The sequence below is a fragment of the Lampetra fluviatilis genome, chromosome 13, assembly GCF_964198595.1.
Source record: "Lampetra fluviatilis chromosome 13, kcLamFluv1.1, whole genome shotgun sequence".
Classification (NCBI taxonomy): domain Eukaryota; kingdom Metazoa; phylum Chordata; class Hyperoartia; order Petromyzontiformes; family Petromyzontidae; genus Lampetra; species Lampetra fluviatilis.
In genome coordinates, this window is record NC_136287.1 from 12,717,922 (window position 1) to 12,742,869 (window position 24,948).

The 24,948-nt window shown below is 47.4% G+C and overlaps 2 protein-coding genes across 2 annotated transcripts in view; both read left to right on the forward strand.

Annotated features, from left to right (window-relative positions):
• The window catches only part of LOC144935617 (uncharacterized), a 30,901-nt gene extending 23,423 nt beyond the window's left edge, over nucleotides 1-7,478 (forward strand). The window contains exon 7 of the mRNA XM_078862441.1: nucleotides 7,257-7,478. Coding sequence (XP_078718567.1) covers nucleotides 7,257-7,478 — 222 coding nt within the window. The remainder of the gene's footprint in view (nucleotides 1-7,256) is intronic.
• Nucleotides 738-23,524, forward strand: LOC144935339 (uncharacterized). Its single transcript, XM_078861903.1, has 10 exons — nucleotides 738-891; nucleotides 7,257-7,409; nucleotides 7,863-7,997; nucleotides 8,570-8,731; nucleotides 10,772-10,861; nucleotides 16,483-16,566; nucleotides 18,345-18,469; nucleotides 19,888-19,996; nucleotides 21,162-21,325; nucleotides 21,828-23,524. The coding sequence occupies exons 3-10, from the start codon at nucleotides 7,956-7,958 to the stop codon at nucleotides 21,949-21,951; spliced, it is 900 nt and encodes a 299-aa protein (XP_078718029.1). The 5' UTR covers nucleotides 738-891; nucleotides 7,257-7,409; nucleotides 7,863-7,955; the 3' UTR covers nucleotides 21,952-23,524.
• The last annotated feature ends 1,424 nt before the right edge of the window (nucleotides 23,525-24,948 follow it).

Below are 24,948 nucleotides of genomic sequence, written 5' to 3' on the forward strand. Positions count from 1 at the left end.
TAAAACTTAACGTTTTTTTAAAGAAAGGTTTATTTAAAACATAAATTAATGTGCAATAGAAAATAAAGGGTAGGGGTTCCTTAATTGGGGGGGGGGGGGGGTGTCACAAGACAACTGGATCACCCTGTCCATCTGACTCGGTTAACGCTACGCGCTAATGCTGCTGTATTGGCTTACTGCCGGAATACAGTAAGCCTTTACATACCAGGTAACGCTTGCATTTAATACATTTCCTGGACTCTTTGAGTTCTCACCTGGTTAACCAAAATAAAACTTTACAAATTCGTGCTCTCCGATCCATCAAAAGCGTTTCTGCAGTAGGCTGCTCTGAATGAGGAACACGAACGACTCCCACTCGAGGACCTGTCACCATGTTCAGCCTAAATCTTGCTGTACGTCCTAGCTCATCACCTGGAATGTTGTTAGCGTGTTTGCAAGCGCCCAACCTAGAGTCATAATCCACGTGAAATAGGTTACAAACATAGGAACTGTACGTCATTCTACTGTATCACCCTCTTCTTCCAGACAAAAAAAACCCCACCTACCCCCATCATCCTCTCTTGAGCTTCTCCCTTCAAGCTCCTGCCAAACCCAATCCCCCACCCACCCACCCACTCATCCACGCGAGACCCATTCAACCTCTCCCACCAAATAAAAACCTGCCTTTCCCGCTCAGTGTGTCTATTCTTATCCTCCGGCTCAAACTCAACCACCACCTCCCCCCACCTTGTTTTTTGATTACCACACTTTCGTTTGGCAACAGCAAAGGAGAGACCTTGGAACGGCTACGGTCTTCTTTGTCTGTCGGTGGATTCGCTGCATCTCGCTCGCTCGCTCGCTGGTCACCTGTCTTATGCTTCTGCGCCTAGGTTCCGTGTTCACCGATTACAGGTATTGTGTATCACGCACACGCGCGCGTCTGTGTGCGCGCGTCTGTGTGTGCGCGTGCGTGTTGTTTTTTGTCGTCTTCGCTTCGTTCATAAGTCACGAGCTCCAGGCAGTTTTGTTTTTTTGGAACGCCGAGTCTGCAATTGGGTTATTTTTTTGGTCGTACGTTTGTCTCCGGCGTTGAAGACAAAGACGGACGCCAGGTAAGATGGTACAGCCGGCAAAGTGGAGTTGTCACAATGTAAAGCCAGGTGAGCAGAGTCTGCCGTAGGGGTGCTGGCGTGTCTGTGAACGTTAGTTCGTGCCAGTGTCAAGGTGCCCGCCAGGAGGGGGGCGGTACAGGAAATTTAGACTCCCAACTCTTCCATCTGTGTGGGATCGAGTGTTGCCCCCTCGCACGCGTGAGTTTCCCCCCCCCCCCCCACATGTAAATGATCATTTATTGGCTAAAACCATCTCTTATATGGAGGACTGCAGAGCTTGGGAAATTGTTGGTGCCAGCTCATCGCTCGCACTTCTCAGTCGTTCTCTCTCACTTCGAGAGCGAGAGAGAGAGCGCTGTGTGCGTTATAAGTTTAAATAGTTTTATTATTATCGCAGGATCGTGAGAGATGGCGGCAGCCTGGAGAGGCTTTTATCCGGCAGTGGCTTGACCTTGGCTGATGATGATGACCTTTAGATTATAAATGTCGAATTCCCTTTTGTTACAGTTTGACCAAATTGTAAATGAGCCCTATTGGTGGAAGTTATATATCACAGTGATGCTTTTGGTGGAAATAATTAATGGGCTGTCTTGTAGTGCCCTCATGTCGAGAATCATACCAGCAGCCTTACGTCACGATAAACAAAGAATGAGTTTACACATACAGGATTACACATGCAACCACAGGAATATTGATGCTGTGATTATACATACCTGCGACCTTTGTTGACATAATCATTATACTGTATAATAACCAATTTATATGAGCCATGGGAAATTATTGAAGACCTTAAGAAAGAAGGTTGCAAAGTTGGATTAAAAATTATAATTACGAAACAAGTTAAATAACTAACTCCCCTATTGTTGGAAGGAAATAACTGGAGTGTGAATATTGATTTGATCATGAAAAGCAACATGAATATGCCTAAATATATATTTTGCTATCATTAAATATTTCCATTTTTGACATATGGATCAGAAACATGCCCAAAAAAGTACACAAAGAAGCGCGGAGAGATGCATGCTGAGTATTGCACTCAAAAGATAAATTAGGATCATAAACAGACACAAAATACATGTAAGGATTTGTTGTGATTTATTTTATACCTACGTGGCTTTACCGGAAAAACTTCAAAAGAAAGCTGTCTGGTGTGGACCAATCAGTTTCAAGGACAATGCATGTATTATCAGTGTGTTTTTTGTTTGCATTCTGACCACAAGCATTGTGGTTAATGCAGACATGATTCCTTGTAAAAGGTTTCAGTTTGGTGTTTTAACATCTTAACAGCTGATGTACATGTAAGGATATCACGCGGTGTTGGGTGTAACGAAAAATAAGTGGGCATGAAGGGAAGATGGCCATTGGGTGAGACGTGTGAAAGGATGACAGCCAAAGGAGAGAACATTCCAGAGAGGATAACCACCACAGATATGGAGCGATAGAGATCGGCTCGGGTGGATTACGGCGGCATCGTAACATTGCGAGGGGTGGCAGTGGCGTGGGAAGGCTTATTTTCAGCGTTAGAGTGATCATGACCGTTGATTTTGTTAGTGGTTATCAATATGCAACTGTCGTGAGTAATTGGTCTAGATTGTAACAATGTTATATTAGGAAAAGTATATGCTTTTAACTAAAACAAATAAACAAACATTTTTGGACCAACTAAAATGTTAGGGGTTGAACTTTTGTATCTTTGATCTTTGGCCTATGAGAGTTTGTGTTCAGATCTTTTTAAAGTTTTTGAAATCGAACATTGATATCATGTTTTTATCGCTCTTAAACCAAAACTATTTTAATTTGGCCTCCCAAAAATTACAGCCCCTACACAACTATGAGTAAGTCGCCTAAAAAGCGAAAGAGTGTCACATGTATTCAGCCTGTGTTTATCACGAGAAAAATCCCCAAATTAACATTTTCAAGTTTAGTCCCCCACTCCCCCAAATTGGTGGGGAGGTAAATATTGTGCACTGTTTTTGTTTTTGAACCTATGACAATTTTTGTACAGTTCTGCCCGTTAATCACTTTGCACGGTGGTGCCGTGACAGTGAGCTGTATTGTGCAGTGTGTTACGTGATAACCCGCATTAATAAGAGATGCCAGCAAATGTGAAAGAGGGCATTTCAACAGGTGCTCAGATCGTGAACATAATACCTTATACTGCACAGTAAATCCTAGACTGCAATTTCACCTGGCAAGATCAAAGCATGCACTTGTCACCTTGTAAGGGGCAATGCTTGCTACCTTGTTAACAAGCAGTCCGATCCATTGCTGTACTGTACTCTTCTGCAACTTCTATGCTCCACATCTTGATTAACTCCCACTGACCAGCATGGCGATGTCTCGTCACATGCCCCCTACTCTCTGCATGGGCATGGCAAAGGGGGAAACTGACTGATCTGTTAGTGGATGGAGTAATGTGTGTGTAGAGATATTCTCTAGAATACGCCAGGTCTGCTGACGTTCAAATGAGTTCTGATTCCATTTTCTCGGGTAGTTTTGGCAGTACAGAGTCAGTCGTGGAAAGTCCACATTCCTATGGCAGGGACTAGAGGCTATTTATTTTGTTGTAGGACGACGTTCATCGACTCCAAATGCTGCTGATGTTGATTGACGATTGACGACTTTTGCCAGATGAGAACCCATTGGGACTCCAGGAGGGGGGGTGTCTCTTTCGCGACGGTCACTTGGGTCAACAATAGGGCTGAACCATTTGGGGAAAATATCTAATTGCGATTTTTCTGACATATTACGATTTGATTTGCGATTACATTTTGTAAAAGTCAAGCTTCAGTTCAATATTCAATGTGTAATAGATTTAAAACATGTGATGGAGCATTACCACGTGATACCATCAACATATGAACTGCTCTATATATTCTAATGCAAGGATGAGAACTTAAACGATATGAATTGTTTCCAACATGTATTTAAAAAAAATTAAAATAGAACAATCAAACACAGAACAATTTTTAAGTTAAATAAATAAAGTTATAATAATAACAATAAATAAAACAATTCCAATAAGAAAGTAACAGTACTTTTCAAATCGCAAAAAATCGCAGCCTTTACGATTTGCTAATCACATTGTTTCAAATTACGATTTCGATTTGAAATCGATTAATCGTTCAGCCCCAGTCAACAAGTAGCCGTAGCGGAACGAAGGGGGGCTGAGAGTTGACCCTCTCCAGGGTTTGAACCCGTACGTTTTTTTGTTGTTGCTGGCGGGGGCAGTGTTTGGTAAAAAAAAAGGGCTTCCAGCTACGAATGGTTCCCAGCTGCGAATCCGCCCACGGGCAGCAGAACGACGCGATCAGGGACAACTGCGGAATCCTGCAGCGGGAATGCAGTACGCCCTGTACTGTACGCTCGTAGAGCCAAGTGATTGCGAGACCTCCGCTTCGTCCGCTGTGTACTTATTGTTTGGTGCTTTGTCTATAATGTGATCATCATTTGCATGATTCACTTGCGTACTCGGTGTTGCATTAGCTGCGTACACTTTTGTAAAGCTAATAATGTCCGTGACCACAAGCAATAAATTGTGAGGTGTCTTTAACTGAAGCATGTGGATTTGTTTCTTTTACCAACACATGAGTCAGGGTCAATAATTTTTTTAAATATTTGCACTAATTCTAATTTAGACAGTACGGATTGTGGTTTTACATTTACCTTCATTTTCCTGTCGGGAATCAAACCCAGGCCCTTCTCGCTGTGAGGCACGAGTGTTACCCACTTGTGCACACCCCACCACCCTCAGTGCTAGCTAATCCAAGACGAACCCGACTTGGAAGGTCACCGAGGCAGTAATTGCTTCACTATTAACGCTGCTTTCCATCGCTAATGCCCGCTCAAGGTATTTGCCGTGACGGTTGCGAGCCTCGAACTGAGTGTTCGCAAGGGATTACGGCTGCACATTGACCTCCAGCACGATTAACGGGATCCCAGTTTTCCGAGAGGCCACGCGATTTGGGTGCATCCAAGACACTCTAAAAAAAAAGGAACCGTCGGACCAGTCCACACCTATCTGGGAAAATTTTGAAATCCCATGGCGATTCATCCGCCTGGTTGGGAAAGAGTTCGGGGGTTGTACGTGGACGTCCCTTTTGTCAACCCACCACTGGATGAGGGCCTTACCATGCCGCGCGAGCCATTGGGGTCATTTTCTCCATACTTCACCACACCGGTCAGCCTCGGTTGCTGAAGCTGCGGAGCATAGATCTGGGAGCATAGAAGAATGGTTTAACGAAAGGATTTTATTGCACTACGTCTGCCGACGACTGCCCCATAACCACGGAGCCACCTGTTTGTTCCAGGTGGTCACCTAACCAGGCACTTTCCAGGCTCAGCCTGCTTAGCTTGTAACACTGCATTTGTGGATGTACACCACTGCATGGTGCGGTGTGCCGGTTCCTAAAAAGGATAACAACTGGAACCTCGTGATACCTCGGGGCTCTCGGCAAGCTTCTCGTTTTACCGATGTCCGTTTGTTTCAAAGCTGTACACACTGGCGACTATTAGAAAACGGTATTTTTTTTTACGTAACGTGGAAATTCATTTATAATCATTTTAAGTGGCCAGGAGAGAAGAAAAAACTGTTACGGCTGGGACCAAAAGGTTCGACTGGGTTGTTTGTGATGCGGACATTTATTGTTAGCGTTCTGATACAACAACAGGAAACAACAACAACAAAAACGTCAGTTGCCAGTGAGGATATGAAACGTAGTTGCTAATGGTCTATTTTTCACACTGAACAAATGTGGGCCATACTTCCACATTAACTGAGGGGGGGCAGGGACCCCAGTGCAAGGCTCCCTTGTGTCCAGAATTGGCTGTCCCTCCTCTCCCAATCTTTCTGCAGAATCAGATACGCCCCCCCCGCCCCCCCATGATAATTGGACGTGAGAACAATGCCGAACAAGGCCAACGTTGTTTGGACGTGAAATCCAATAACCTTTTGACATTACAGATTCCCAGGACCATTCGTCGGAAGAGACCTCCGGTTGTGTGGCAGTGCCCCGTAAACGACAAATTCATTTTTATTCGAGGAGTGCAGAAGCAACGTGCGCTTGCTGAAAGGTCCCGCAAGAGAGCCGGGGTTGCTTGCACGTGTCACCTGCAATCGCTCGTTGCATTGTTTTGTCTTTAAACGCCTTCCCCTCCACGCTCTGTCCACCTCCTGCAAGCGAGGCTCAGTCCTCATTCGCGCGAGCAACGTTGCTGTGTCGAGCACATTTTTGGCAAGCGCCGTTGGAGCAGAGGGATTAAGCGCGTTAATAAATAAAACGGGGTTTTATTAAAATTTTAACAAAGAGAATGTTATACTCAATCAACTTAAGCGGCGTTTGTGGTCTATGGCAGTAACCAGATTATTAGACATGTAACGATGCATTGGATAATTTATTAAAATTGATCATCATAATACGCGCAATCGTATTTTGTAAAAATTAATTATATTTTGTATTCGTGTCTTATGCAATAGGTTCGCATTACCTCTGTAAGCACTACAGGCACTAATCACCTCAGTATTAATTTTAAAAATATTAATATTCATCAACCGGATTGAAACCAAGGCATTGAATCAGGAAGGGGTGAATCATTCCATGCCCACCGGTTATGAGGCAAGAGCTGTCCACCCACCCTGGGTTACCCGGCTGTGTCGATTTATCATCCTACATCCTGCTCATGAGACCGAGGTGAAGTTGAAACCACAGAAATCGCATCGATCTGTGAGCACCCGTTGTCCAAGGAATTCGGTGTTATTAAAATTTACCGAATTACGTACACCCCATATTTGAAATATACCGTATACACACAAAGACAAAGGTTTCCCATATAGCCTATAATAGACGTTGGAGCAGGTGCTGTTAGCGAGCACCTATGAAGGCCGGCACGGCACACAAGGGGGTGGGTGGCCAGTGGTGATGTTTACACACCGCACCAGAAACTCGTTTGAGGCTGAGTCGACCTAGCGAAGGCCCAGGACCGGTTCATATTATCGTCACCGGTGTTGCGCGTGAGCGGCGATTCGAACTCGGGTCACCGGGTTCACAGCGCATCGCGCTAACCGCTACACCGCCGCTCCCCACACACACACACGCAAATATTGAACACAGTTGGCTCGCACTAACGTTGACCGCTCGTCTGGCGTCGGCGCGTCTGTGCGCGAAGGGAGCGCTGGAGCGGCTGTCTGAGGGCCGCCTCGGCGTGGAGGGGCGGCTCCGCGAAGCCGAGCGGGCCGCCGCCACGCTGCGGCGGGACAAGGAGGAGCTGGAGCAGCGGGGGCGCCAGCAGCAGCACGCCATCGAGCGCCTGCACCGCGAGGTGGGCAGCCGTGAGAGACATTGCTGGGACTCGCCAGCGGGGCGGGGGCCCTCAACGCCAGGGCCCTGAACGCGGGGGGCCCTGAACGCCTGGGCCCTGAACGCATGGGGCCCTGAACGCCTGGGGCCCTGAACGCCTGGGGCCCTGAACGCATTCGTATGCACATTCGCGTTTGCGGCGCTTAACCGGGTGAATTCGACCTTAAGTAAGTCCCTGGTGCAGTGTGTAAACATTGGCACTGGGGAGGCAAAGGCAGTTGGGCATATTGTTGGCCACACTCGCCCGCTCATGGTGCTCGCAGACAGCACGTGCCCCAGCAGCCAGTGCAGGCTACGGCGTCATGATATCTGTGCTTGCGTGTGTGCGTGCTTGTAAGCGTGAGCGCGAGCGCGTGCGCGTGTGTAACACGTGGTTCCTGCTGGCGGCGGTGGCGGCGGTGGCGGCGGTGCGTAGCTGCAGGCAGCGCGGCAGGAGGTGTCTCGAGCCTCGGGCTCGGCGGAGCTCGCGGGGTCGCGCGGCGGGAGCGGGGACGGGCCCGGGTCGGAGATGGAGCGAGCGCTGCAGCAAAAATCGAGGCTCCAAGAGATGGTGAGTGTGCACCACCAAGTGCGCGCGTGGAGGGGAGTGCACCGAGAGCACGTGCCAGTGCCAGGGCTTCGGCCTGTTTGGCCGCTTTGGTCCGCGGTGGTGGCGGCACTGAGTTTTCTAGATTGAGAACTCATTTCTTTAGAACTGCTTTTTGTGTTCAGTTTGTTGTCCTTCCGCAGCACACCTCCGATTAGCATGATTGTCTACGTACGGTACGAAAGAAGTTCAACGTGCATACAACTGCTGGGCCGGGAGATCAAACCGGCGACCTCCGGATTGCAAGTCAAGTGTGCCAATCATTTACGCCGCGGCAGCGTCCCTGCGTTTGTCAAATCACCGATTTTTATATCCGCTGCTGAATGGGGGCCTCCTCATTCACTGTGTGACAATGGGGTTATTTTATCAGGCAAGCAAACCAGGGGCAAAGGCCCCCCCCCCCCCCAGAGAACTGCAGGAATGAGCGGGAGGGAAACGTCGATTGCGACGGCATCGCCTGCGTTCGTATCTCCTGAACCCTCGAGTTGTAACGTTGTGTGTGTGGGGGGGGGGGGGGGGCTGTCCGGTGGGTCCAGGTGGAGAACCTCACCGTGGAGTTGGAGGACCAGACGGCCGAGCGGGAGACGCTGGCGCTGCAGACTCGCCGGCTGGAGCGACGCGTCGGGGAGCTGGAGGCTGAGCTGGAAACCGCCATGGCGGAGCGTGATGCCACGTTCAAGCAGCACAAGCAGCTGGAGGTGACCCGCCGCCGAGTGAGCGGCCCCTGGGGGCGAGCCGCCCCGGGAGCCTCGCTCCGTTCCCCGTGTCGTTATTGTTGTTGTTGTTACCGTTATCACCGCCGCGCAGGGTTTCGCAGTCGCGCCGTACAATGCCCTCCGAGGCGTTTTTGGGTTGTGTCGCGTGTTGTTCGGTCGGCATGGTGTCCGACGTTCCGGTCCACGTGCTGGGCAGCTTCTTCAGGAGCTGAGTTGAGCAGCTCGTGTTCTCCCTCTCGTGCCGAACAACACGCGGCGCCACCTGAAACTGGAGCGCTTCTTTGATCGTTCACTTTTTCATTCCATCCGCTTAACATTCTTTTTGTGTGTTTTGCACGGTTGATACAGTGAGCAGCGTGCAATATTATATACATACAAAAAAGATTACGTGCCAACCCTACTGCTGGATCAAGGCCTCTCCCCATACCTTATCAGCCATGGGTTGTTTTTTTTTGCCATATTTCACCACGCTGGTTGGGGAGCGGCGGGCCCAGTTCGTGTATCACTCGGCACTGATGTTAGCCGTGGCTACGAATCAAACTCGAGCCACCAGGTTGGATAGCGCAGTGTGCGGCTTACTGTAGCACTGTCTCTGCCCCCACCTCTCAACCCTCCGAATGTCTGATGCCAATTTGACTTACAATGTTGGCACACAATGACCCGCCCTTGTGAGTGATGCTAATGGGATTTATTGGATCCACAAGTAGAGTAAACAGATGGGAACATTGCGCCCACACTGAAGGCACACGTGGTTGTTGTTGTTGTTCCCGGAGCACATTATCATCGGGGTGTTGATGCTATAGGGTGGCTTTTGGGTCGGCGTGCGGTTGCTTGAAAGTCATCCGTGTACTGAGAAACAACGCGTTGCTTCAATGTTTCAGTCGCCCAAAGTAGTTCGATCAAAATGTTTTTTTTTTAATTCTTCTTCTTCGTATGAACTTGGATCGGCGTTCGACTCGAGGGCTCTCACATTGCCTCCTGCCTAATCGCCGATGCAACGTGCACCAAATAGTTGAAACCGAACGCTCACAGTTCACAGCCCCTTGCCAGTGCGCTGCAGAATGAAGGTCCCCTCGACTCGCCGTCGGTCATGAGGCTCGTTCGGCCATTCCTCGCCACACTCGTACGGCTGGGTGGGTGACGGTGGTTGCCCAAGAGCAATGCGGGTGTCACTTGCCACTGGATGTTAGCCTTAGGCGGGAATCGAACTCTCGATCGCCGCGTTCATTAATCCGCGCGCTAACCACCGTACCAGCGCTCCGTGCTAAACAAGTCGTTGCCGACACGCACATGCAGAAATCCTGGTGCAGATTCGGCAACGCAGCACCCACGCGTGGCGCGAGTTGTTTTTTTTAATATCCCGTGAGACAACGTTTGCTCGCACGTTGTGCAACCGATTTTTGACACCCGAAGATCGCATCGCTCTGCGCTGAAACAGAAGAGCGCTGAAAGGCGCGCATTTTTTGTGGCACGCGACAGCCGCGTGCATCACCTTCGACGGAGGAGGTGTCAAAATTTAATTTCGCGGATTGCACCGGGCAGTTGTATAGAGGCGGTTGTCATGAGGCGGTCATCCCTGGTCAGTCCACTGCTGGAAAAAGGAAAAATATATTATTGGCAACGTTTCGGGCAATGAGCCTTCTTCATAGCACATTGCGTTTTACGTGCTATGAAGGAGGGCCCTAGGCTTCTCCCTGCACTGACCAGTGTGGGGAATTAACATAAACCCCGTGACCCACACACACGATCGAGCAGTGGACCGACAACAGGGTTGCGTATTTGCTACGAGGATGCTCCTTTTGCAGTTACGTGAAGATATTGGTCCGTCGGCTGTGAAGGGCCCCTGCCTCAGACATGTAGAAGTTCCACCACGACTGGCTCGGGGCTTTAAACAGACATTTGCAACATCCCTCAATTGATCGCACGGAGCAACGGTGTCTTTTCACGTCGAAATCTTAGACTGAAAAACAAAAGCATTCTGCATTTTTATTGCGCTTTTAAGAACGACTCTGCTCTTGACAGGATCGCAACAAGGAGCTGCAGATGGAGTATGCCGAGCAGTGTGAGAACCTGGACCTCATGATGAAAAAGGTGAATCGCCTTCGTGAGCAGGTAACTCGCCACGGCGCTTCACCAGTGCCGACACACGCGCACACACACACACACAGAGGGGAAACCGCTGCACTGCATCGCCAACGGTGACCGAATTGCATTTGCCGGTCAACGAGAAGAGTCCGTTGCACAGTCAAGATCGTAGAGCCACATGGGCTCGCATCGTGGTGCACGGTTATGGTCGATCGGCAGGTCACGCGCGTGGCGGGGTAAAGTTGTGAGCACTGCCGCCTCTTCCGAGAAGTCTGGACAACGTGCAAGAGGAGGCCCGAACACCCGTGAGTTAGTGGGACTACCTCTTGAGGGTTCTGTCGGCAAGCGATTCCAAGCCCGCACTGTTACCTGTCAGAGTGCATGCCTGTGTCTAGAGTGCCGCGGTGGCGAGATGTTATTTACCTCGCCTGGTATACAGGAGGTTGAAGTTTGTATGTTCTCCCCGTGGACGCGTGCATTTTTCTCCGGGTCCTCCGGCTTTTCCCTCCACATTTAGCAACGTGCTTTTTGAGTATTTGACTGCAATAAAATTCCACATGACAAGCCACTTTGTTGAGCTAGCATTTGTTGCCAGATCGCTTCTGAAAAAGAGTTACATAGCGCAGTGGGTCTTACGTGGCAAAATAAAAAATGTTTAGTTTAGTTTATGTATCATGCTGCATGCTATAGATCAACAACTTGGACGTGGTGGTATTGATGGATTGCACAGAGCTATCAGGCTTACAAGAGACACCCACTGTAATATTAGCTGCGTGAAGGTTTAGCGTTATCAGCCTGCGTCAGTGAGCATTCCCTCACGCACTTCAGTTTCATCTCGCTTACAAAAGCACTCGAGATTCCCCAAGGTGTTGAGACTCTTGAGCACAAAGAGAGTCACAAGCCTCCTGAGTCTCCTGGGTATGGATCATTTCAAAAACGGGTTGGATCTCCCGCAGCCAGATCTTTTCTGGACCACACATCGATCCATAACTTTCCCACTTATAGCAGGGCCCAAAGACATAAATGTAATTTTTAGCAGTCGTCTTCATGAAAAAGACGACCCCTTGTGTTGCGATCGAAACGTCGTAGTTTTTTGTTATTTTCTATGAACTTATCTTCGTGAAAGACCCAAAAATATGAATTCCTGCAGTCACGAAAGCTTTAAGTCAAGATTCATGAGGAAATTGTTTCCCTTCCCCTGCACCTCCGATTAGCGCGGTTGGCAACGTGCAGAGCGAAAGAAGTTTCAACGTACATACGTGCATAAAGCCCAGTGAGTATAAAACGTTAACAGTGAAGTCTGGCTCACGCTAAGCAAGGCTTTAACAACTGCTGTTGTCAATCATCAATCAATCTAACATTTATAATGCGTCATTATCAGCAGTAAGTTGCGACGGAAGCGCGGATGGCACGGAAGAAAATTTAAATGAATTAAACTCGGGCAGCCCAATGTAACATGGCATTTATAACAAACAATTACCGCTCACGAGAAATAGCCCAAAGCATTTGTGTTGGGTTCATCGCTTATGCCGGTGTAATGCTTAATGTTCATCATCACTTAAGCCCTGTGAGAATTAGCGGTCATGTTTATGAGTCAAATAAATTCCGAAATGTTTTTTTTGACTTATTGTAATTAAAATAAAGTATAATATAAATCAGTGAATATGACAGTGGGGTCATTTAAAAATACGATGTAGTATGCCGATGGCCATTTTTATAAGGTTTAAAAATGTCAAATAAAAAACGTGGGGAATGATCTGTAGAGCCTAAGAAGCACTGAACCGATGTACAAAGTTGTTAGAACACTGACGGATGATCACTTTATAATAGATTAAATCTCGTTAAACTAAGCATCCGCATCTGAAATCTGTTAAATTAAAATAAATAACCCACTCCCCCCTCCCCGCCATGGTAGCTAGAATAAAATTTATTTTTTTAACTGCACATTTTGTAACTTTACAACCCACTGAGCAATTTACACATGTGTCTTACTTGTGTAGAGGTGTAATTGTGTATGGGAGCGGATGGCAAACAAACACAAGGGGCGTGGTTAGGGCCGTACACATAGGAGGTGGCCACACCGACGTCCGCACCTGCATCCCCCACGGGCCCCTCCCGGGGGGGCCGCGGACTATAAGAGGGGGTGAGCCGGAGGGCTCGAGGTCGAGGTATCAGCTTTAACCAGCGAAGACGGAAGACCAGCTAGAATAGGCCCCGGAGCTCCCCTGGCTCGCTGTCCTTATCAGGGCCGACCAGGGCAAGCCGGTGGCGTGGCCCCGAGAGCCCAGACTGACGAGCAGGTCTGGGAACTCAGGGGGTCGGATCCCAGCTTGACCAGGGCTGGGACAGGTAGCCTCCCCTAGCTCCCTAGTGGAGGACTTGGGCTTAGGTTAGCGGGGCTTAGATGTTGTGTCTCCCTGTTAGCCGAGTAAGGGGACGTTACCCCTTAGGTCCTGTGTATACTCGCTAACTGTATACAAGTTGTGTTAATAAATAAGTGTGCCTCCGATCCCGTCGTCAAGCCTCCTGAGTAATTACTACACTTGCAGAGAGTGCCATCGTTCTTAGAGTTGGGTGTGGGTTTTATCCAAAGTACAACTTAAAAAATAATTATCCATGTCTTTTAAACAAGAAGGTTATATTATCAAACCAGATGTTCACACTTTGCACTTCCTAATGAGGCACAATTGAAAGTGTTAACCGTATTTATTTGGCTTTTTCGTGATGAAGCGGTTATTTTTCACGTGTTATTTTCGTCATTTACCACGCTTGCTTGAGGTTACCGTTGGCATTTCAAGTTGTCGCGCTCATAATCATCATGAACAATATCGTCATCCATAATCCAGGCCCACTGCTGCTTGAAGGCCTGCCCAAGCCACCACGGTCTCTCGTGGCCTTCCGACGCAACAATCCAACTAGCAGATACAACACGAGCTCCTCCGATTAGGGCGGTTCGCTACGTACGGTGCGAAAGAAGTTCAATATACATCTGTCCTTCCCCCACCCCACACCTCCGATTAGTGCGGTTGGCTAAGTACGGTGCGAAAGAAGTTCAACCTCCATACATGTGTACATACGTGCGAGCTGATTCCCTTGCTCCCATCGCTACGGTGATTGTGCTCTCGGGCGTGTGTTCACTTTTGGCTGCCACTCCATTACTTGAGCAAACCTGTCCTGGCCAAGCCCACTCGCGTTTGATAACATTCAATATGTTTCGATTTAAAGCTTTCGTGACTGCAGGGATTCATCTTCTTGGTTCTTTCGGTAAAGTCACATAGGAAGTCACGTAGAATCGTGAGAATTATTTTATTATGTTTTATTATTTTATTATTTCCATTCTACGTGACTTTACCGAAAGAACCAAGAAGAATATTCAATATGGTCAACACGTAGATTAGATTTTAATCAGAGTCAGAAGCTTTATCAGAATATCTATTTATACTGGAAGAATCTGATGCTCTTTTTCAAGGATGTCCAGCAGGGGCGAGTCAGAACGTGACAACAACAAACAGTGCAAAAACACGATTAAAAGTTCAAAGTATATAAAAAACATCTACAAATGAAAGTAAACTATTTTTGTCTGACCAGGTAAAGCCCACTGAGCTATTAGCTTCTTTTTCAGAAGCGACCTGACCACAAATGATAGCTCAACGAAGTGGCTTATCATGTGGAAATTTATAGCAGCAAATAATCGAAATAATTTTGACGCATGTTTCTAAATTTGGAGGGAAAAACCGGAGGACCTGGAGAAAAAAATCCACGCAACCACGGGGAGAACATGCAAACTCCAAATATACAGGCGTTTGGGTCGGGATCGAACCCACGACCTCCTCCATACCAGGCGAGGTAGTTAACATCTGGCCACCCCGGGACCCCACACACATTCTGCCCAGCGAATCGACACCAAAAAGTCTACACATGAATTGGCAGGAATGAGATTTCCAGAAAACCAAAATGTGTGTACTGCACACATGAATTGGGCTGCACAAAGTTCAAAAGTTCTAATTCCAGCCATAGTCCATAATGCAGCAGGGGTGAGTGAAAACGGTGAACCCACCTGGTTAGGCAGCACCACCTGGTGGGAATCCAACGGTGAGTGTCCTTGCAGGCAAAAGATCCTCGCCACGTTTAATGGTAATTCAGTTTTATATCGGGTCCTTCGTGCCAATTGCATCTCACAACGCTGTACCAATAATTATATGGGTTGGCCACATACGGTGCGAAAGAAGTTCAACATACGTACTTACATGTTCATAATCACGATTTATGTATGCATGCATGTCGAAATTCTCTCGCGCTTCACATAGCCAACCGGCTAAAACCTATCCAAAAGTTATCACAGCAGAGGTACTGAAAATCACGCCTGGCAAAAAAGGTCCAGCTAGCAGCTCCCCACACCACCAAGAGCCATCGGTCCACCAAATGATATCACAGAATAATAATATCATATTTACACGATTGGTTCAGAAACTGTTAGCCGTGACCGGAAATCAAATCCAGGTCACTGGATTCAGAATGCAGTGCACGGTGGCTAGGAGATGTTAACTACCTCGCCTGATATACAGGAGGTCGTGGGTTTGATCCTGACCCTGACGCCTGCTGCTGTATATTTGGAGTTTGCGTGTCTCCCTCTCTCTCATCATCATCACGGTGGCTAGGAGATGTTTGCGTGTTCTTCCTCCAGGTCTGCCAGTTTTTCCCTCCACATTTAGAAACATGCGTTTCCGGTATTTGGCTGCTATACATTTCCACATGACAAGCCACTTCGTTGAGCTATCATTTGTGGCCAGGTCGCTTCTGAAAAGAGCTACATAGCTCAGTGGGCCTTAGCTGGTGAAATAAAAAAAAGTTTAGTTTTAGTTGAAATTACTACGCCAGCCCACCACCACATAGATACACGCATTATGAGTAGCATTGTTCTAGCTTTTATGTTTTATTTAATTATTCATCACTCTTGCAGTGTTTGTGGTTCCAATTATCTTGAGTGAACAATAATGTAAAGTTATTCACGTCATAATTTTTCATCGCAAGGTTGACTTTTAGGGAGCGTAAACATTTATATTTCTCGGCAGCGCATAACTATAATTGCGGTATTATCTTTTGTCTTGTGCATGGTACATTACTACGCTATTAAATTATAATTATCATCATTAATTTAAGCCAAATGTGACCCCGGTGGATAGCATTCAAGTATTACTGTGTTTTTTTAATGCTTTAAAACCTTTTACGTGACATCTCCATTCAGCTGTACACAACTCACCTCCTATTGAGGCGAAATAATCATTGAATCATGGGAAGGGATGGACAGCGGGTAACGAACTTGCCTGGCTGTTGTCTAAAGCGCCACCGCTCTCCGATGTGGTTTTAGGCTGTCCTACGTGTTGATGTCCGACTTTTTTCTGGCTGAAAAACCTACACAGTAGCCAAAACACTATATCTCAACCCACCCAAAGTTCTCGTAATTACCAATAATTAGAAAATTAGACCGCACGCAACTGACAGTTGCTAATCGCGTGAAGCTATACCGTTGGGGGTGGGGTGGGGGGGGTTTGCTGAAAACTTCCGAGGTAGAGAAGCACCTGGTCTACAGCTCACCTGGGGTCGTGTCTAATGAGGTGCCCATTTCCCACGCCGGTGTGTGCGAGCAGAAGGACGAGCTGCGCGCGGAGCTGGAGCAGAAGTGCGTGGACATTGAAAGCCTGAAGAACGACAACGCGGCGCTGGAGAGACAGGTGACTTGTCCCACTCAGCCGATGCCTCCAGACACACGCCTAGCCCTCGAGAGATCGCTGCAGAGCGTTGCGTTCTCTCTAAACCTGCCATAAGCTTAACCCGAACTCTCTAAACCTACCCTAACCTTAACCCGAACTCTCTAAACCTACCCTAACCTTTACCCGAACTCTTACCTGCTCCCATTGTTTGATGGTTTGGCTAACCGTCGAAAAAAAGACAGTCACTGTATCGCGCGCTTTCAGATGCACTTCTGCGGCCGTCTGGAATGCCCTTCCTTCTGATATTAGGAAGCCACTGGATTTTTGCACTTTTAGATCTAGATTGAAAACGAATTTCTTTTAGAACTGCTTTTTGTGTTTAGTTTGTTATCCTTCCCCCACACCTCCGCTTGGCACAGGTTGGCTACGTACGGTGCGAAAGAAGTTCAACATACGTACATACATACGCATAACAATAACCATAGGGAGATCACTAAAAGATTCCTAAATCTACCACAACTATTAACAATAAACGTACCATAACCCTAACCGTAACTCGAATCGTAGCTCTAACCCTCGCCCATAACTCTAAACAGATGGTGAGATAGCTACACAGCACTGCAAGTCTACTAAGTCTACTGCAACTCTCACGACAAACTTACAGTAACCCAAACCAGAACTCGAACCGGAGCTCTAAACCTACCCGGCTCCACAACTCTAAACATAATACACGCATGCGGCTCCGGGCCAGTACTACAACTTGGCGGACACTCGGAGGGTTGTACTTAGCAGACATTATTAATGAATGAGGATTAAATAATGTATTAATAATGTATGAATTTCTGTGCGTATGCATAGTTGATTTAGATAATTTTTTTAAATAATCTCCGTGCGTTGTGAGTTTGCGTGCGTGCGCGCGCGCGCGTGTGATATACACAAGCTTTCACAGGTGCTACTCGCTAACAGCACTTGCCCCAAGAGCCTGTTAAAGGCTACACGAGGGATCTGTCTTTTTGATACACGAGCACTTTTGTGTGCTGGTTTTCCAGTAAGAGGGGGTCAAGTGGAGTTGAGTTGCGCTGCATTGTGGGGTTCCCACCACCTAGGTTCAATTCCTGGCCGTGCACATCGCTGGCAGTCCATGTCCGAGCCAGCGCCGTGTATGTTTACAAAGGTTAAAATTAAAAGTAGTCGTGGTGTTTGTAAAGTTTTCTTCTCCGTTGGCAGGCCTGAGCCAGTGGTGGAAATTCCAGAGTCTCTCCGCGAGAGACAGCCTATTGTTGACTCGCACATCAATACATTGTGACTCAGAAATCGAGATGTGTAAGTAGGTCTTACTGGATAAGACTTTCGAATATTTTAAATACGCAACCGACGTAGTTCGTACTTTGAATGGCAGTCGGCGCGTAACGTACACATGCCGTCAATTTTGTGAGTGCACTGCTGCATAAGAGGCTCCGCATGCCCTGTGGTTTGCAAGGGTCATTTCACCATACTTCACCGTGTTGTACAGTGTGCGTTGGTGAAGGCAAGGAGCATAGACGGGGTCGGAGGGGGGGGGGGGCGGTTATAGTACAGCACAACAATGGATTTCGATGCACCGCCCTCTGCAGCCCACTGCTACCCCCCTGCGGCAGCCTATAACACCTGGTATGCACGGTAGCCAGCCACCCACGCACTGCCCAGGCTCCTGAGACGGGAGCGACGTCGGCCGCCTTTGCGAGCGATTCGCTCCGAGGCTTTGATGAAGCACGACGCTTGAGTGGGGGGGCGGTTGTTTGTCTTCACCCCGTCCTCAGAATGATGACCTGCGGGGCCGGGTGTCCGAGCTCGAGAGCCTGGGCAGTCGGGACCAAGGGGCGCTCCTCTCCGAGCTAGAGGGACGCTTGCGTACCCTGGAGGCTCACCTGGAGGCCACCGAGAGGTACCTCTCTCTCTGTGTCCACGCGCACCTTGAACACGGCGCCATACACACAACAATGATAATTTAATTTTATAAAGCGCCCTTAAACAATCGTTCTCAGGGCGCTTTGCATGAAAATGCGGAAATAGTTTAACTGCAACTAAGGAGAGAAGAGGTGAGAATGACGTTTAAAAATAAGTCGAGAGATAGAAATCCATTTCACACGGATACATTTTCAGTCGAGATTTGAATTTTTGTAAAGTGTCTCGGAAGTCCTCGCCTCGAAGGGCAACGAGTTCCAGACTTTAGGTGCCGCAGTTGCAAAGGGACGATCACCCCCAAGTGTCAAGCCTAGAGATCGTGGTGACAGTGAGCAATGCACAATCTGAGGATCTTAATGATCCTGATGAAATATATGGGTGAAGGCGGACATTAATACAGGGATGAGCAAGTCCATTTAAGATCTTGAATACCAGCAAGAGTCTTCCAAATGAATACAAGGGACAAGAGCACAGGTTTCAGAGTTTATAAAATGGCTAAATTCATATGGAGTTTAGCCACCTCTTAGTGCACGTATCCAGTAAAAAAAAATCCACATTATTCATCTGCTCTTCCTGTTATCTGAGTCCCTCAATCGATCCAGTGGCAAATCCATCCAAATAATCTGTGCTTACGTCCAGATCCTAATCCGACCAATACTTGACCCAGACGTGGACTCCCACAATTATGCCATTCATCCTGTTATCTCAGCAGAAGGAGCAACCCGGAAGTGGTGGCATATCCATCCTATTATCCACGTTCATCTGCGTGTCTGTGCATGGACAAGAGCAGGGAAATACGCAGATAATGGGATCCGCCAATGCTCGCTCCTCGTGTCTACATGAGATAAGAGCTGCGTGTTCATTGGTGAAATAAAAAATTTAAGTCCTTTTGGGAGATGGAGGCAACGGGGAATTAAAAGCCACTGGCTCAAGCAAAGGACGCCATGAGACTACAAGGGGTCTTCTTATCTCGGGGAGAAGTAGTTAACATCTCGCCTATCTGACGAGATGTTAACTACCTCGCCTGGTACGCACGAGGTTGTGGGTTCGATCCCAACCCTGACGCCGGTATATTTGGAGTTGGCATGTCTCTCTCCCCGTGGTCGTGTGGATTTTTCTCGGGGTCCTCCGGTTTTTTTCCCCCTCCCCATTTAGAATCAACGTGCGTTTAGATTATTTGGCTGCTATACATTTCCACGTGATGATAAGCCACTTTGGTGAGCTATCATTGGTGATAGCCTGGTCGCTTCTGAAAAAGATCTATCCAGCTCAGCGGGCCTCACTTGGTAAAATAAATAGGCATTGAAGACTATAATCATAAAATTAAGAACATCTGCTTGCGCATGAACAGCAAGGAGATTGTCGATGTTGCCCGAGAGTTCCGCTTGTGCCCCACAGGGAGAAGGAGCGGCTGCAAGCGGAGGGCCGCAGGCTGGAGGAGAACGTGGTGGGCGTGACGAGGCGGCTGGAATCGGAGCGCACGCAAACGAACAGCGAGAAGGAACAGGTGTGCGACGGGTGACCGGGACACGCCGTGGCAAGGGGAATCGTCGGCACTCTCGCAAGGGAGGGGTCGCAGTGAGGCGACGTGAATACTGTGGTCAGCACGCTGAGAGGTGCAGTCCAGAGGTCCTGCGCGGTTCGATTCGATCTTCAGGCACAACGGTTGGCAAAATGGTGGCAGTAATCTTAAAGCTCTCCCCCCCCCCCGCCTCCTCTCTCCGGGGGCGCCTTCTTCCCACCCAGCAGTATCAATTTGTACACCACAGTGAGTCGATCAGCAGGTTGCGAGTGGTGGGGTAAAGTGTGGGGACTCCAATGGTTTTTGTCCAAGAAAACATGGACAGGTGGCCCAAAAATGCCCTCTTGATTGAGGGGCCTGCTAGTTTTCTCGAGTCGAGCCTCTTCCACCAGCACTCGTGTGAACAAGCAATTCCAAGACTGCACCTTAACCATGGATTTCATGTAATTGATGCTTCTGTTCAATAATCATACAGGGGGTGCTAAGAGAAGGAGATGAATGGATATATTGGCTTGGAAGGCCAGGTTTTTATGGAATATTGAAACTACTTTATAAGAATTTTTTGCTTCTTTCGGTAAAGTCACGTAGAAGGGAAATAATAAAATAATACAAATCAAACATAATGAAATTCTCACGACGTTTCGGCCACATCGCAAGCAGCCGTCCTCAAGTGAAGAACAGGGCTGTCGGAAAGGCCAGGTTTTTATGGAATATTAAACTACGTTATAGGAGTAGAGTGAGGGAGGAGGCGTCATGTCTGCGTTTGTATGGAGTCAGAAAGCTTCTCTTCCACAAAGCAACTAGGAGAGACATTTCTAATTGTTGAATACAGGTGCAAGCAGGGTATAGTAAGCAAAGTCATGGATAGAATTCGGTGGAAATCAGTTGTGAATGTAATCGGCAAGAGGAATGTTAGACGGGTGGGGCAAATGGAGGGCTGGTTCCTGAGATTGACACCGGAGTGGCGCTCAGAGTATCGGCCACTTCGGGGGGAAATCCCGCAAGGGCGAAGCTTGCGGGTCGGTTGTCAACTTTGCAAATGTTTTGTGATCGAGCATCTAAAGGAGGAAAGCAGCAATGTCGGTGGCATGCTTCGGTGAGTAGGCCAACACGGTGGCGTCACACCGTTGCGCGTTATCGTTGCCTCCAGGTGAAACAGCAGCTTTGGTCGTTGAGGCAGCAGGGCGAGGAGAGCGAGCGGCAGCTGGAGCACGCGTTGGGCATGAACAAACAGCTGCAGCACGAGCTGAACAAGCAGCGCTCCGCCAACGAGGGACACCTCGTCGAGCTCGGCGCGCTGCGGAAAGATCTGCGGTAGGCCACGCGCTCGTTCTGTGCCCATTCGCGCACGCCCACCCAACCTGGAGACGACGGGAGATCGTCAACTCGGGCGAAATGGCGCGGAATGGAGGTTTGCAAGGGAGGATGGAGAAATGCACGCTGGGAAAAGGGGAGTGCACGGATCAGAGAACAATTGCAAGTTGGAGACATCGTAGCGACTGTTGAGAAGAGCGAGTGGGTTTGGGCAGGACACGTCTCGCTATCAGGGATTAAGCAGATGGATAAAATAGTTCGCCTGCTCAGAGACTTTTGTACTTGATGCTACTTAAATAATCTGTTTAAACCTACAAAATCCCCCCGCAAAACCTTTGTAATCCTAAAAAACAACAGTCATATGAAGTGCATTCAAGGAACGTCTCTCGCTAAAGAAAACACCGAAGCTGTCACTGGCGCGGTTAACTCGAACCGTTGCTGGGTGACGACGACGAGGACATCGGCGACGATCTCGTAACGTCAAATATCTGTTCCCCAACAGCCAACGGGCAGCCGCGCCGACGACGCGGTCGGGGCAGCCGCTGCGCTCGTCAAGTTTCCCGCCGGAGGCTACCGAAGACCCGTACGCAAACGACGACTCCGACCTTCCGGTTGCCGTCTTCTGATTCGCCAGCAATCGAGCGGCCGAGGAGGGGGGTGGGGGCGGCGGGAGGTCAACACTTATGATGGGTGCATTTTGTATAATTCAAGCTTTGCTGGGTGAGGCATTATATTTTATATAAAATTTGAAAAACTAAAATCAAACGGGTTCGGTGCTGCCAGCTGCTTGACGCACGTCAACGCTTAGCCACCGCATCGCACGCTTCGAAAATGAAATGCGGTCAGGCACACAGTGCTAGCGCTTGACCTGCACTTCACTTCGCTGGCGCCGTGCATAAGCATCGCCCATCGTAACACGCACGCATCGCACGTGCGTCCAAAACGTCCCTCCTCCCGTGTCGAGACGCACGACGTTTTTTGCACGTCCGTGTCACACAACTGCCACGAGTTTCGATTTAAAGCTTTCGTGACTGCAGGGATTCATCTTCTTGGTTCTTTCGGTAAAGTCACGTAGAAGGGAAATAATAAAGTAATAAAAATAAAACGTAATAAAATAATTATCAGGATGGCTGCTTGTGTTATGGCCGAAACGTCGTGATAATTATTTTATTAAGTTTTATTTTTATTATTTTATTATTTCCCTTCTACGTGACTTTACCGAAAGAACCAAGAAGATGACCTGGCACGAGGTTCGTCGCCAGGGGTTTGACTGTGCCGCTGTGGTATCGGTCTCGGGAGTTGAACCCCAGAACGTAGCGAGCCCAACTTTTTAATCGTTTAGAGTTGAGATTCAAGGTGGGGCAGAGTGCGTGATGTCCACACTTGCGAGCCCAACTTTTTAATCGTTTAGAGTTGAGATTCAAGGTGGGGCAGAGTGCGTGATGTCCACACTTGCGTGACACACTTTTCCAGTTGATCGGTCCGACTCTTCCTGGGTATGTGCAGGTTGATTGCGATCATCACAGATGGTTGGGCAGAACGTTTTGTGGACATCACACACGGCTTCAGACTCACAATTATGAATGCATTTTTGTAATATGGTAATGAAATACTAACTCTTTAAAAGCAATGATATTATGACTTAAAGCTTTCGTGACTGCAATGATATTCGTTTTTCTTATGAACAGCACATAAACAGTAATTATGAATAAGACTGCCACTGTAATATGTGAAGTGTTTTGAAATTGTATGTGTTATTTAGTTAAACCTTTGACCACAATTTAGGCATTTTATTAACCCATATTTGTTGCACCATCCTCGATAACTCTACAGATTATTTTTTTACGAAAAACAACATTCCTCATTTTACAGTTCAATTTCATTATAATCTGATACAATATCCAGAAATGAAAGGTGAAAAGCTATCTTGCATAATATTTTTAAATTAACAGTTTTGTAACTGATCTTTCATTTTTTAATATTATAAATTATGACTATAAATGAAGAATTTAGATCAGATATAAACACATCACTGTGCAACTATGTAGGTAGAACAAAAATGTAGTACAGTACTGTATTAAACTTAATGAGAGCTTAATTTTTTTTTTTTTATCTTGAATACAAATGCCGATATTATTTTTAATCTGCTTTTTCTGTTTGAAATATATATTTTGATAAAAAAAATGTTTAATTACACATTAAAGCGACAACTGTCTGATGTTTAAAATAAAGATGTGTGTTCCTAAACTGCTTGTCAAAAACAAACCCCGTCCACATTGTTTAGATTTCAAGTGAAATATATATATAATTTTAAACTGTCTCCTTGTCAGCCTCCTGCGGCGATGTCGAAACCTGATTGGCCGTCGCATTGCTAATGTCATTGTCAGCATTGAGAAAGTCCTGATTTCATTTTGGACCTATATCTTGGCAAGTCCTTCATTGGTGCTGGAGGCGAGCGAGGGGTTTGGTGGATCACACAAATGTGAAATTCCCTTCCCATGGCCACCGAGGTGCCATACCCTACCTCACCAGGAGACGTAAGGACAGCAAATATGGACTCCACCTGTATGGGAGAGAGCAGGGCTCGCCAACTCAAAGAACAAGAAGGGACCTTTTTTTCGAATTCGGTAAAAAAAAACCCTCAATATGTCAAGAGCCACAATTCACGTGAATAATGTCACGAAGCGGTCCTTAAAGAGCCGCATGCGGCTCCAGCGCCGTAGATTGCCGACCCCTGGGATAGCGCGTTGCCCCCTCGCACGCGTGGGTTTTCTCTGGGTGCTCCTTGTTTCCTTCCTTCCACGTCTAGAACGTCTTAATAGATGGAGGACCACAGAGCTTTGGAAATTGTTGGCACTGGCTCACTGCCTGGCTGCCTTCCAGCTTGCCTGCAGTCCTCTCTCTCTCTGAGAGTGAGAAAATACTGTGTGTATTAAAAGCTAAAATGATATACATTTATTTACAGGTTAATTTCCCAGGCCCTCAATTGTGAGTTTGATCTCATCCCAGGCACAAAAAACTGCACAAAACAATGCAAATTTGCCCCGTCTAAATTTGTCCTAGGCCAGCCGTGGGATCTGAAATATATCGTCAACTCAAGCACAAATGGTTTTAGTCAGTATTGCTAAACCACATAGCAATCGTGTGTTAAATGTGATTCCTTTGTATTCCCACGGCATAATGTGAATCCTGCCAGGTGACGCTATGGGAGAGCACTTGACTTACGATCGAGGTGCTCTGATCTAACACTGGTGCGACAAGCCCATAAAAGGAGATTATCTCTGATGTAGGCCAATACTTTTAAAAACAATTCATAGTATAAGCGCATGTGTATCTTCATGTTTTGCCACGTGCAGTTAATGCAGACCTAATGCCTTGTAATAGGTATCTCTATTTTGTGTTTGAACATCTTCAGACCTGTGTTATTGCCAGAAAGGGTGAAGCCTATTCTTATTTCATCAACTACAAATCATCCCCTTCGAAGCTGATCAAATTAATACCATAATGATAAGTCAAGAGTGAGAGTCGTATTGATGTAATGGCCTCGGTCATATGAATGTAGAATTTCCATCACTGGCGTCGGACCACCACTAAAGATATGCACCGTCCATGAGCATGCAGAC